The sequence below is a fragment of the Ciconia boyciana genome, chromosome 2 (genome assembly GCF_034638445.1).
Source record: "Ciconia boyciana chromosome 2, ASM3463844v1, whole genome shotgun sequence".
Lineage (NCBI taxonomy): Eukaryota > Metazoa > Chordata > Aves > Ciconiiformes > Ciconiidae > Ciconia > Ciconia boyciana.
Genome location: NC_132935.1, coordinates 134871383 through 134885191, shown reverse-complemented (window position 1 = coordinate 134885191; position 13809 = coordinate 134871383). Strand labels below are relative to the sequence as shown.

The 13809-nt window shown below is 35.9% G+C and overlaps 1 protein-coding gene across 4 annotated transcripts in view; it reads left to right on the top strand.

The window, feature by feature from the left end:
- The window catches only part of HDAC9 (histone deacetylase 9), a 489748-nt gene that overhangs the window by 391432 nt on the left and 84507 nt on the right, over window positions 1-13809 (top strand). For all 4 annotated transcript variants that reach the window (XM_072854172.1, XM_072854173.1, XM_072854174.1 and 1 more), the window contains 2 exons: window positions 4162-4281; window positions 4611-4708. In XM_072854172.1, the coding sequence (XP_072710273.1) occupies window positions 4162-4281; window positions 4611-4708 (218 nt within the window). The remainder of the gene's footprint in view (window positions 1-4161; window positions 4282-4610; window positions 4709-13809) is intronic.

Below are 13809 nucleotides of genomic sequence, written 5' to 3'. Positions count from 1 at the left end.
TGGTGTTAACTGCAATTTAATGAGAAGAAGGCACAGATCAGGGCAACTTTTATGGTCCTTAAATGAATTGATACTTCCACCGTTAAAATAACCCTACAGAACCCAAGTTTACTTTTCCCTACAGAATACAAACTTTAAATAGTCAGATGTGCTTTAAAGAATGTTGTTGCTTTGGTAACTAAATTGGCCACTTCCCCCAGCTAGCAATGATTCGACTTGTTGTGTAACTTTGGTATTATTAAACAAATCAACAGGTCATTCCCCCTAAGAAGTTTTCCAGTCATGTATGCCAGCTTTTGATGGTTCCCTGAAGGAAAGCTATGTGATTAAAAATCCACTTCATTGGATTACTCTTGTATTTTAATAGAAGGCATTCTTACATAATACTTAATATGCTTAACAAATGGATTATTTAAATACAGATGACATTTGGCATGTTGTCTATATTATTTTCATGAATAATGAATTGGAGCTCTGCCTTGCACTTAAAGGATCAGCCCAATGCACAGCCCAAGGAAAGTTGAATGCTGATTTATGAGCACCATTTTTGTTTTCCTACAGTTCATGAGGAGGTGTAATAGGGTGTCTGACAAAGCATAGACAGGAAATGAACCCTGGCATCAAAACCTAACCTGTTACATCTGCACTTAATTAATTTTTGCAGGTGATAAAAGATTTAAAGACAAAATATGTTAAAGGGTTTTTGAAGTGCAGGGCTTAATAGTCTAAATCTTGTTCATATCTGCACTCATAATTAAATCTTATTGTGAAGTCATGGCCTTACCATCTAGCACTTTTGTTCAGTTAAACATGCATACTGGCTGTTGAAGAGAAGCAGAGAAAGGGGGAGTGTGGGAGAAGGAATGGCAAGTGAAAAATGAGTGGTAGAAAAAGTATATGGGTAGGTTAGATATTCTTAGAATGTTTTTCAAATATTTCTCAGAGTGTTCTACTATCACTTAGGAACGTAATTATAAACTGCAAGAAACCAGTATTTTTGAAAAATTCACTCCCACTGTATGTTGTATCTGTTTGGTGACTTGAAATTTACAGTTCATTGAGTTTTACTGCTGTGAATGCTGGCCAAAAGTGACCTCTATGTTTATTCTTGTTTTTTAATAAGAAAAGCCTATTCAAAGTTTGCATTTTGTCAATATTTTTAAGTCTTTTTGACTGTAAGTGTTACATTCACCTTGTCAGGAAAAGAAATCACTTCCATTTGAGCTACTCAGACAATAAGCACTTAGGAATTCAGCTTCAATTTTGCAAGGCACGGTTAAATGTGCAAATCATTACCTGTGCAAATGATTACCCATGAAGCTGCCTATCCTTACCCAGGAAAGTAGATAGGGAATGCTCAGCCTCTCTCTGACTCTATCCCATTGGCCAGAATAACTCAGCTGGTGAAAAGGGAGAAATATATGGCTGACACGGATTACTTCATTCCTGGAGCGGTTGCAGTCCAGTCCCTAGCCTGCTCCATGGTCAGTGCAATGATGTACAAAAATTCATATGGAAAATTTCTTATGTATGCAAAGTATGTTTCATACATAAGTAATCACAATCCAAACTGAATAAATGAACAAGTTAATAGTGATGTCTTTTTGTCCACCAACAGAGAGTATGGGGCATCTGAAGGAAAGAATGGAATTACAGATGTTAGACTTGAAATTAACCTTTAAGGCTATATTTTGATAGTGACTAGCACAGCAGGACCCCATGCTGGCTGGCAGCTATACATGTTACTACAATGTAAATGTTAAAAAGTAATATTCAATCCCACACATTAAACGGTACTCTAGTTACAAATTAAGTGTAGTCTTCATAGCTGCAACATGTGTTCATATATAAATTCTTAACTTTTTAAATTTTAATCTTTCCTTCGTTTTTTTCTACACTAAAATAAAAGACATCTCTGTCAGCTATTCTTTCCTCATTTCACCATTTGAATAGATCTCCAGTTTTGAACTGATTTATATACCCTGTATACATTTGATCTACTAAGGGCAGAATATGAACACATTTCCCACATGGTAACATCCGCAGTCTTAAACAACACATTCCTTTGTCTAACCAGAGAAGTCACTGCTCTTCAAAACAGAGTAACCCTTGGTGGAATTGACGTTTAGACAAGAAAGCTAGCTTTGAGATTTGAATAATCATAAAAGAAGATCTCTGTATGCCCATTTAGTACTTTTTCTTCTCATTTGAAAACTTTTACAGCAATAATATATCTCAAACCCCAAATATGCATGGAAAAGTAAGACTAATTAAAATCACAAAATGCAGTCCTATTATGTTTTTAGTCGCAGTCTCTGCAGCTCTATCTATATGGTCAACATAGCTTCTCAGGTTGTTGTTGCCATCCTCGTTCCAAGATGCATGTATGTTAGCATGATCTGGGTCTGCTTTGGAGTAAATCAATTAATTCTGTCGCAGTTGAAGACTGGGTGGGATCCTGAGGTTAGTCTGCATGCCAGATTTTACTTCATTTGCCAGTCAGAGCCCTCTAACACTATGCTGGCTGTCTTCAAATCTCCAGCACCCTCACACCAGTGTGTACTCCCTTGCATCATGTGTTACATTTAACCTTGGCATTAAGTCACAGTAGAGCTGTAACTTCATCCTCATGTTGTTTCAAGTACTTTCAACTGAGAAAAGTAACCATTATAATATTACCCCACAGAGGTCCAGAGGAGGTCCAAGTCAAGCACAATGCAGTACAAGAAGGACTCAGTCAAAGTAGAGAGTCCTGAACAATGTGGGTGAAAGTCATGCGCTACATCAACTGGCAAAGAGCGCAAGCAATGGGTAGTGCTTGCTGTGCAGCTGGCAATGTACTTGAACCTTCCTGGAGTCTAGGCATCCTGAGGAAAATGTGACCATTGCTTCTGTGATACTAAATTTGGTTCAGACCTCATAGTGTTTGTAAAATAAATACAGTCTGGGTGTTGCCATTCAGAGTGTTGCCATTCAGAGTACTTTGTCTGTCCTCCTTCTGAATTCTCTCTTTACATCAGAAATTTCAAAGGGATGGACTAAAGGAGGAGAATCAATAATATCTATAAATTTTCGGCTTCTTACAAATGCCAGTGGAGAAACTTACAAAAAAGTCTGTTTTCTTTTACTGAAAGGCAAGTGGATTTTCCATTTTCACTTGTAAAATTTCTTGTGTGTCTAACCACACAGTACAATAGTAGAACTGTGAAAACAAAAATAAAAAAGTGGAAAAGTCCACATCATCAGCCTTTGTTGTACAGATATACTGTCAGCATTTCTTTTTCAGTATTTTATTTAATGACAGAATTTCTTTTCACTGGTGTTATATAATGTTTGAAATATGGAGACCGGCCAAGGTCACTCCTTGATTGTGGAAGGCACCATCCTATCTGCCAGATGATTTAATAGCTAATGAGATCATATTCCTATGTCTTCAACTGTTGCCGTCATGATTTTGCAAAAATGAAGTATGAAGTCCTTTCCGCATCTGGCATCTCTTTTGATGTGGATCTAACTGCTGAGGGACTGCTAACTGAACTGAATGTTTCAAGAAAGCCAATTTACTCAGCTGGTCGCAGAGCCTTTGACCTCAATAGTGGAACTTGGCAAATCAATGAATACACTTATGTTTAGTGTTCTGTCAAGAATTGTGAAAAAGCTCTGTAAACCATAGATCCTTCTGCAAAATACTAGTTTGTAGTTTAAACATTAGTCTTTCTTCAGAGGCCAATGAGGCTAGTTAATTAAGCCTGAGGGGTTATGAACTGTTGGCAGTTAATAAGTCATAAAATTCCTCCATAAAACAGGATGCTAGATTCCATCACTGAGGCAAGGAGTACAAAGAGCCGGTGTATAAATATCTAATTGTACAAAAGGACTGGGATTTCTCAATGACTGCTCATCTGGAGTCTCCAGGGCACGCTCGCTATGGTTTCCTGATTTTTAGAAGCCAGTTTAAAAAATGAGTGCATTAAAGAGTAATTTGCCTGAAAGTTCAGGAAGTATGGGGTGGTGAAGGGAGGGGGAAAGGGAAAGACAAAAGGAGGGCAAGGGAGAGGGAGAGAAATGGTGGGGGGGGGGGGTGTAAAAGAAAGCAGAACTGAGCTCTCTATACTGAGTTGGACATTATTACATTTGTCATCTGTTTTCTTTCTCCTTTAGGATGTTCACCATGGCAACGGTACACAGCAGGCTTTTTATGCTGACCCCAGCATCCTGTATGTTTCCCTCCATCGCTATGATGAAGGCAACTTCTTCCCCGGCAGTGGAGCCCCAAATGAGGTTAGGTTTATTTCTTTAGAGCCCCATTTTTATTTGTATCTTTCAGGTAATTGCATTGCATGATTACCCCTAATTTTCTTGTCCTTCTCTGGTTCTTTAAATTACACCAGATTACCAAATTGTCCACTGGGAGCAGGGGACCAGTGGAGAACAAGTGCATAACCCAGAGCAGTCCTTGTCAAACAAGGCTGGGCTGATCTGACATGTTGTTTGATGTTTGTTTCTAAAGCACACTTGAGAATTTTTCTATTTTTTTCGTTTCCCTCTCTCTTTTCCTCCTCCCTTTTCCTCGTCTTCACTCCTTTCGGCATTTTATTCCTATTTTTCAGGTTGGAAGTGGCCCTGGTGAAGGGTACAACATAAATATTGCTTGGACAGGTGGCTTGGATCCTCCTATGGGTGATGTTGAGTATCTCACAGCATTCAGGTTGGTACCTTTTTCTTTTAAAGTTATGAAAACTGGTTGTAGAACATAAGCACATGAATAAGAGCTAATGTAATCTTGAAAGACAGGAGAATGACCCATGGTGAAACTAACTTAATCGTGGTATCCCAGTATACGAAAGCTTAGTAAATAATAAAAATGGATAATTTAATTGTTGTGATCATCCACTCAGAATCGACAAAAAAAAAAAAGTCTAATGATTTCATCAGTCATTTATTTTATCATTATTATGTCATGCCAGTAAAATGACTTTAAGCTTGCTCACTTCTCTACTTACAAAATTTAAATATAAACATTTATACCAGGCAGAAGAAAATTACTGTTCACGTTCACATTGATTGCAGTTATATGCAAGTAGAGCAGATAGAAAACAATATGAAGTATGGTCTGAATCCAGCATTCCTCATTCACTTAAAAGTCTCATCATGATGCTCACAGATTTGACCAATTGGCTTTTTCTATGAATTGCAGTAAAGTGTTATTTACTTAAAAGTAAATAATTGTGAAATGTCTCAGTAAGAATGATAGGAAATGTTGCATGCTGTATTTCTCTTTGCTTTCAATAGCTCATTCTAAATGAAATTTTATTCTTTCATAGGTGATGCATCATAATCTTTAGTCTTATTTTCATGGGACCAGAGGAGATAAAACCAGTTTAAAACACACCCTTTTAGACTTTCAGTAGTCCTGTCTTACATACACCATTTCCTTTCATTGTAAAGCAGTCCAGTGGAAGGGTTTAGTGGGCACTCACCTCTCAAGACTGGGCAAATGCTACGTGTTTGAAAAGAGGTTTCATTTAGTGAAAACTGATGTGCAAGAAAGGCAATGAGACAACTCACATGTATCTCCATTCACTTTCAAGACTTTTAGTTTGAAGTAGTGCATTTACCTTACACGGCTTTTGACTATATTCTATTGAAAATACATCACAAAAAGTATAAAACTATTTTTTTTTTTCTGAAGAACTCCTGTGGAGTCCATGAAATAATATGCAGAGGATCTGATAAATAACACACCTGAATTCAGAGTCTAAGCCATAGACACAGAAATGACCTTACACATTCACAATATTACATTATTATTATTGTGGAAAAGGTTTTAATTTTATTTACAACATTTGCCTGTATTTAAAAAGAGTTTAAACAAATAGTCGGTGGCAGGCTCCAAATTTTCTACACCTCAGTATTGCCTCAAGCTCTTTCCAAGATCTGTCTTATTCTTTGATGAGATTTTATGGAAGGTAGGGGACTGGATGGTTCAAATCACTGGTATTAGAGTCTGATATTAATATATCTGGTATGATCACCCCAAAATTCTTAGTTTGGATCCAACCTGTCTCAATAATGATACAGGTAATGTGGCCATCTAACACTGCAGAGAATGGTGGTCCCATCTTATCGAACAGAAGACTCATATAACGGAGACTGCAACCATAATTGGTACACCTGCTATCCTGACAACAAATACCTGGGCTTAATAATACCTTTTCAAATATATACTTTGCAGTTCTAGTTTAAGGTGCACTAGTAAATACTTTGGAGCAGCTAATATTGCTGCTGTACCTATTGCTCTGCTTCAGAGTTAGAGGGAATTTCAATCTCTGTGCCTGAGCAAAGCAGCATTATTCACAAAAATAAAATTAATGTAAGCTACTACATACTGACTAATCATTTATAGACGTATCACTAAAATAAGTGCTTAATTATATATTTTTTTAATGCAGATAAATTTAAAGTAAAGTTTAGGATCTTCCTTTAAAAATTGCTGATGGTGCAAAATTTCATGCTGTTATTTTAAATGCATTAATTTAACCTTGCGATTAACGTTGTAATTAATGTGAAGGTTATACATTGTGTTAAATAGCTAATCACTTTTTTTTTTTAAGAAATATAATGCTGTTGACTGATTACAATAGATACTGCTCTTCTCCTTTTCTCCAAAAGAGTAGGAACGACAGGAAATATTTCCCTACACCCTAAGCCCCTTTTTGCCTGGGCACAGTCTTTGTGCCCTCTGTAGTGCTTATTGATATGGATTTGGTGTGATTGGTATGGCAGTTCTGAGTGTGGATCAATGAAGCAAACTGCATAGAACTTCGAAGGGCGAATACAAAAATCTGTAAATTATATTGAGATGATAGCTATTTTCTATGGATCTGGTCTGAATGGCAGGTAAATTTACAACTCCTAGTAAAGAGACACTTAATCTGTGGACCAGAATCTATCCCTGCTATTATCCAAAATGTCATACATGATGTAGCCTGCGTTCTCAGTTTGGCCAGGACAGAATTGTGAGACAGTAGTCAGGAAAGAGACATCCACAGTTCAGTCCTTTAGCCACAGATAGAAAGGAAAGTACAGTCTTGGAGAAAATCAATAGAAAAGTTGCTAAGAAACCCCAGCAAGACAGCTGTTGTTCTGGAATTTTGACCTGCAACAGGTCAGTTTTAAAAAAATCAAACAGTGAGTTTTGTAGATAGGAAAATGGGCTTGATATTTTTTTCAAATAAATTGATTTTGGAGACAGAGTTACAAAGAAGATCCTGAGGGGTGGGGAAAATGTTGGACATCCTCAATTTTAAGAGAAAAATAAGGGACAAAATGGAGATATTTTCTCTTTATACTTACTCCCCAGTAGACAGAGAGGTTATGCAGTATTCAGTCCCTAGCAAAGGCACGAAAGGGTGTTAGTGAAGGTCCTCTCCAAAATAACCAAGGTGTGAATAAGTTTGCAGATGGGTGGAGCCTGTTTGGAGAGAAGCAGAGGCTTCCTGCTTTCTGGCTGCCTCGAGAGCCTAATCCTTTGAGTTCTTAGGAACTGAGAAATTTGCATTAAAATAATCTCAAGGTCCCTAGGGGGTACACATAACCTTCACTTTCTCACCAGCAGAGCCCTAGTTTCTTCATAGAATTGCACCAAGCACATATTGAAGTGTCAGCAACCATAACACCAGGTAGCTCGTTACTGCTTGATTGACTGTCAAATTTCACAGCTGAGATCCTTCTGAATGATAATGCCCACAAAAATAGAGACCAAGTTTTTTTTCTGCCTCTAGAGTTTTGCCCATATTCAGGTATTATATATGATGATTTATTTGATATCAGGTATATTGTTCTTAGGCCAGAATCTATTTGTAGAACAGTACAAGCATTTACACACACACATATATATATACATGCAGGTAGCTGAATATTAGTTATTTTCTGCTGCATAAATCACTAGATAAATCTATTTTAAGTAAATCTTGTTGGGACTAAATGAGATTCCACCTCACTCTTCCTCCAAACTGTCTGAGAAAATATTTCTATTTCTTCAGGAAAAAGCAATTTTCATGTGTAAAAATGCAGAAAAGTTGAAGATGAGTTAGAGGCATAACACAGAATAATCACTTCAAAGGCATGCTGAGTGAATGGCTCCAGTGGGACTCTAGTGGGAAACAGGGAAAACTATGGTGCTGGTTTGTGTCTGCCATTTTGATTTCAGTGCTACATGAAGTCTTTATTGTATTTTTAAACTAACTAGTGCAAAATCAAATTTAAAGGGCTGTAGCCGGTTTGAAGATGAAGACTGCTCTTTCCTGTATAAAAGGATATGTTTTCCCTTCCATTTCTTTTCCATTTCTACTAAGAAAATATGTTTGTTCATGTTAACTAGAAGGAGGTAGTAGGAAATGTATGAGAGAGAAGTTTCTGTAGAATGAAAAATAAATGCAGTAAACAAATCACTATACCTTTTAATTTTGCCAGAAAAGTTTTGTTTGTGGATGTTTGTCATAGTTAAGCAACTGATCTAGCTACAAAAATCCTTGAAATAATGTCCTTTTTCTGAGGGGCAGGCATCTCTTCTTTTCCCCTATGATAACAAAAAAGCACAGCTCTTTTCCATTATTTTCAAGGCCTGACGTATACGTCATATACTTCCACCTATTCAGGTTAAATTTGCTTTAATCTCTTTGAAAGCAATAGAAGATGGTGGCTATTTCTAAGAGGATGATTCTACACTTGACTTTATGAGGATGTAATCCACTCTCTTCTACTGACAGTTATAGAAAAAATAAGAGCAATGGTCAACTACTAATGTTCAAATAATTATTTGCGTAAGCTTCACATTATACCAGATGTGCTCAGTAAAGGAGGCAGCAGACAGAGGCGCAGGTCTGTATTGTACGTGCACACATGTACATGTATGTACTTGGAGTTTACAGAGCACAGGAGAGATGTGTTTCCATAGAGCAGAATATAGCAGACACAGGAGGCAGTGGAAACAAACATGAGTGTTCAGAAGAGTGAGGGAGAAGCAAGAGACAGAAGGAAACTGGGGTGTGCCTTCCAACCGCTTTGCACTGCTTTTATTCAACAAAGGAGCTGTAAATTTAGCTTAACCAGCCAGTATGCTCTGGCTGCTTTGCTCTACTCCAGAGTAGCATAAAACAGCCACAGCATATCAATGAACCTGGCCATAAAAGCTTACATAAAATGAAACGTGTGTGTGTGTTTCTTGGAATGATTAGAAATAGCTCATGATAATATTATCTTTGAGTTCAATGTTTAGCAGTCACATGTATGATTTTAATTTAAGAAGGTGAGCAGATTCAAAAGACATAGGTGACATCAAGGTAGAGCTAAGGATGAACTATATCCATGATTTAATTTAAAATACAGCACAAACTTTATAATTACCCCAAAATAATCATTTTAAACAAAGAGAAATCAAAATTAAAATCATACTTGAAACCACATATGTTAAAGTGTAAAAATGAAAGCAAATGAAGGTGTGCAGAAAATCTTTGCTCTGTCTTACAGTTCCCAGTGCTTGCTTGGGAGAAAATAAATATGTTTAAAACTCTCTGTATTCTAATCTCTGACCAAAAATATTAATAAATATTCATTGTAGTCTTGTGACCTTACAGGGCATAGTTAAGGTTATTTGAGAGATTGCATACCAACCCTTTTTTGGTCATATTTTTGTATTTCTTGATCTGATGACATTTAATCTTGACATTTCAAATGAAAAACTTCATAAATTTATTTTTGTTGTTTTTCAAATATATTTTCCTTGTTAACTCTGTTTCAGCATAGGTACTGACTATGGATTTTTTTGGCTTTTTAAGTTACAATTTCTTACATAAATCCTAAAAAGAACATTGAGAGAAAATATTGCTCTTTTCCTTACTCGTTTTTATATAAATATACATAGATAGTATGTATTTGTACATATTAATTTAATTTTCATGTAAATTTTACTTTTATAACTTTTTGTTCACTAAGGAATTGGAGATAACAACTTTAACAAGTTTTGTGTATCCTGTTGGTATTGAGTTTCATGATCTTAAGTATGTGTATCTGAAAAACAAAAATTCTTTGTTTTAGCTCGAATCAGTAGTCTTCTACTTTCATTAAACATCCATTTGTTCATGTACTACATGTGTAGATGAAGTGCATATTCTTGCCTATTCTTAATAATTGTTTTAAAATACATTTGCATTATCTGTGTCATGTCTTTTCCTATTTTTCTTCTCTCAAAATACAATATTTCTGGTCTTTTCATCTCTCTTCATTTAGAAATGTATCCAGTTGCCAAATCATTTTAATTGCTCATCTCTGAAGCTCTACTATTTTCTAGAAGTGAGCTAAATACACCACATGAGGGCGAACCATCAATTTATATTATTTTGAATATTATTATGGCTTTCTTTGACATCACTGTTCTGCAATATCGTATAACTCTGACCGAGTAGAAAACTTGGTTTCTGATATACATAGCAAAAGAATGTAGGATACAAAAATCAACATTTTTCCTAGCTGTACCTACCTATTTACAGTGAGTCATAGAACAATGGTATATTGTGATAATGTTTAATGAATTCCACCAAGAATAGCTTTTGAGAAAAAAGTTGGTTTAAACAATAATTCTAAATACCCATAACTTAATACTCTTAATTTTTATGGCTGTAATGTCCAGAGGCTGCTGCTGAGGCTATGTTATGCTTGACTGGGTCTAAAAAATATGGTAAGATTCGGTTTCTGATTCAAATGTGAAGAGATAAAAAGACAAAAGTGTGGGAGAGGAAATAAAAAAGCCAAGTTAGCTGCTCAGCCTCGAGTCAATAAAAGAACTAGAAGTAGACAGAACTAACATCTTCAGAACTTTAACGTATTGTGTTATCAGTGAAGTCCATTGGCAATAGCCTCAGACTAGCAAAATGCCATGTTTATCTTTACTAATGGAAATAAATTATTTATTTCTCAATATTTTCCTTTACAATAACTGGTAAAGATTATCCCAGCTATTGTTATCTCTCTTGTGTATTTGCTGACAGCAATGTGTTCAGCATTTCACTGCATAAAGAGGAAGGCAGAATCTCTGAGTCATATGTATGAGAGGCAGATAATGATTTATACAAATGTAGATGGACATTATTGAGAGTGCTAATTATCCACAATCCTTCTGCATTGTCATGGACATAGTACTGCTTTTATGAAGAAAAATATAGCTGAACAGAAGACAGACATGGAAGCTCTAAGAAATCTATACAGTGGTTTCTGTATGGATGTATATAGTTTGCTTTCAGTCACCCACAGCATTCTGTGGAGTCATAAGTTACAGTTTCAATCAGTTTTTCATCTCTGATTTTGTCCACTTCTTTCAAGTGTCTTTAAAAGATGAGCATTTCAAACAGAGATGTCTTTCTTTTCCCATCTGCCATAGAAAATGGCTTAGGAGAATTCAAAGAAAGGTACACCAAATAGCTACAAAAAGATGACTTAATAGTGCCTGAGCAGTTCCTTTTGAAGAAGTTTGCAGAAGATAGAAGTTTGCTTGGAATAATATTTTTTAAATCTGTTTAGAGTATAAGTTTCATATGTAAATATTCAATAGTCCTGAGGATTTGTGGCTTTTGAATATTGTTTTGAGTGTGGTGGGGGGTTTTTTTGTAATAATGGTAAATTTTCATGCTTTTTCTTGTTTCTTGACAAATGTTCTGAGCATTCAGATGATTAGTATTGTGGGGATAAGGACAGAGTCCTTAGGAAATGGAGAAACAAAGTTAAAAGCATTTGAAGCACTGGTATAAACAGCTTTTCAACATTTTGTTATACTTCAAAGTTCACCATAAAACTAAAACTGGCAACACTGTTTATAACCTGCGACCTCTTGTTCTTCCTACTTGTTTATTTTTATTTGGAAATTCTAACTTCTTCTCACCAAACTACCCTAAATTTTCACCTTTACTGTACCAGGATTTTTAAAACTATATGACGCTCCTTTCATTCACTGGAACTACAGAAATGAAACCTTTCATTACAGAAATTAATTAGTGTCGGCTTACTTTTCTACAGATGCACAGTTTCTTTTATTGACATGGCAGAGTAGGGGGTGAAGGAGAAAGGATAATAAAATATGGCATGTGTCAGGTTTATGTGGTTCAGGTTAAAAACTATTTGATTAAAACCCCAAGCCATACATAGTCTGTAGTTTCAAAGTACTGAAATGTACCTGAGCTCTTTTCCAATATAACTGTTTTCCAATTTTTGTCAAGCCAGAAAGATGAAAGAATAGAGGTGTATGGATAAAGAATTGCCATATTGTCAAATACTTTGATGGAAAGGTGAGAAATATCACCAGAAACATCCTGGAAGAAATTAAACAGCAGCAAGAGTACAGAAGATATTTTTATCCTAAAAGTCAAAATATCTGCGACATTTAGATAGAGATAAATTTCAGGTCTGAATTAAAAGTCCTACAGCAACACTGAGCGATTGTGTAGATGTCCAGCCCCAATTTAAATTTTGTTGCTTTATAATAACTTTTGAGAACTACACTGTAGCCTGTAAAAAATATCCACATGTTCTCTGCTGGAACAGCTCCAGACTGTAACAGAACCACTAGATTGCACCCTGGTGCTTTATGTATTGTTTAATTGTTTTCCTTTGGTGGATATTTTTATTAAAAGCCCATTATCCAGAATCAGACAGAAGTGTTGTTTCAAGAACAGCAGAAACAGAGGCCTTTCAGCTACACAGTTCTTATTCATGCTTTCTTTAGCCAGCTTAGCTAATGAGACCTCCACTATTCTTCTTTTAATACTTAAAGAAGAAAAAGAAATGGGAGTTTTTCTTTTGCTCCTTTCAAACATAAGCAGGATTGCAAAGAAGTATTGTGAAGTTCTGTGTGTGCTCACGCACCTGTGTCTCAGTGTAAGTTTGTGTGGGTACCTCCAGGGCATGCCTAGATGTTCTCATGCTTTCATACCAATAACTCCTTGGAGATATTTTTTAATCCTAATGATTTTGTGTACCTGTGCTACACTTTGCCCATAAAGTAATTGAATGAAAGGAACAAGTCTTTTTCATGGAAAATATATTCTAGCAAATAAAGCTCCAGTAATTCTGAAGAAAAATAGAAAAATCTGGCAAGAGTCAGATGTTGAAATCCTGAATTATGCTGAATAGCACTGTGCTCAGTGCTGCAAGATCTTATGAGGTTTCTTGTTACTGGATGTTGTTGGAGCCCCAACTCTGAGTATTTTATTACTTTGTAAAGTCAGCTTTTAGTCTTGTGGAGAGATGTTTGAAGCTATGAAAAAATAAATGTCTCAAAAATAGATATCTAATGAAAAAGTTCAGGGAGGTCTATGACTCATGATTATGTGGTATTAGCAGTACTGCTTGGTGTACCAGTAATCCCATTAAATCTATGCAGCTTCTTGAAGAATAAGTTGTTACCCAGTGTGAGGGAATCCATCAGATTTCAAACTCCTAGACATTAATTATTTCTTACAGGCAGTATAAGAAAAATGCTCAGTCATAGAGTGGCACATTTGGTATATTTGTATATTTTTTCATGCAAAGTGGGGTCTTTGTCCTGTGATCACATATACTAGGGTCAGGATTTAGAAGCAAATCGACCATTTGTGTCATTAGCTAATGCAGGTCTCAGTTCTGCACACCAGCATAATTCATGGCTAAGATGTAGTGTTGTTACTTATACGAAATAGTAGCTTCTTGCAAAAGTCATTGTTAAAAGTTTGTGAAAGCAGAGGCTCTTCACCAAGTAAATATGGCAGGATCTGATCTTAG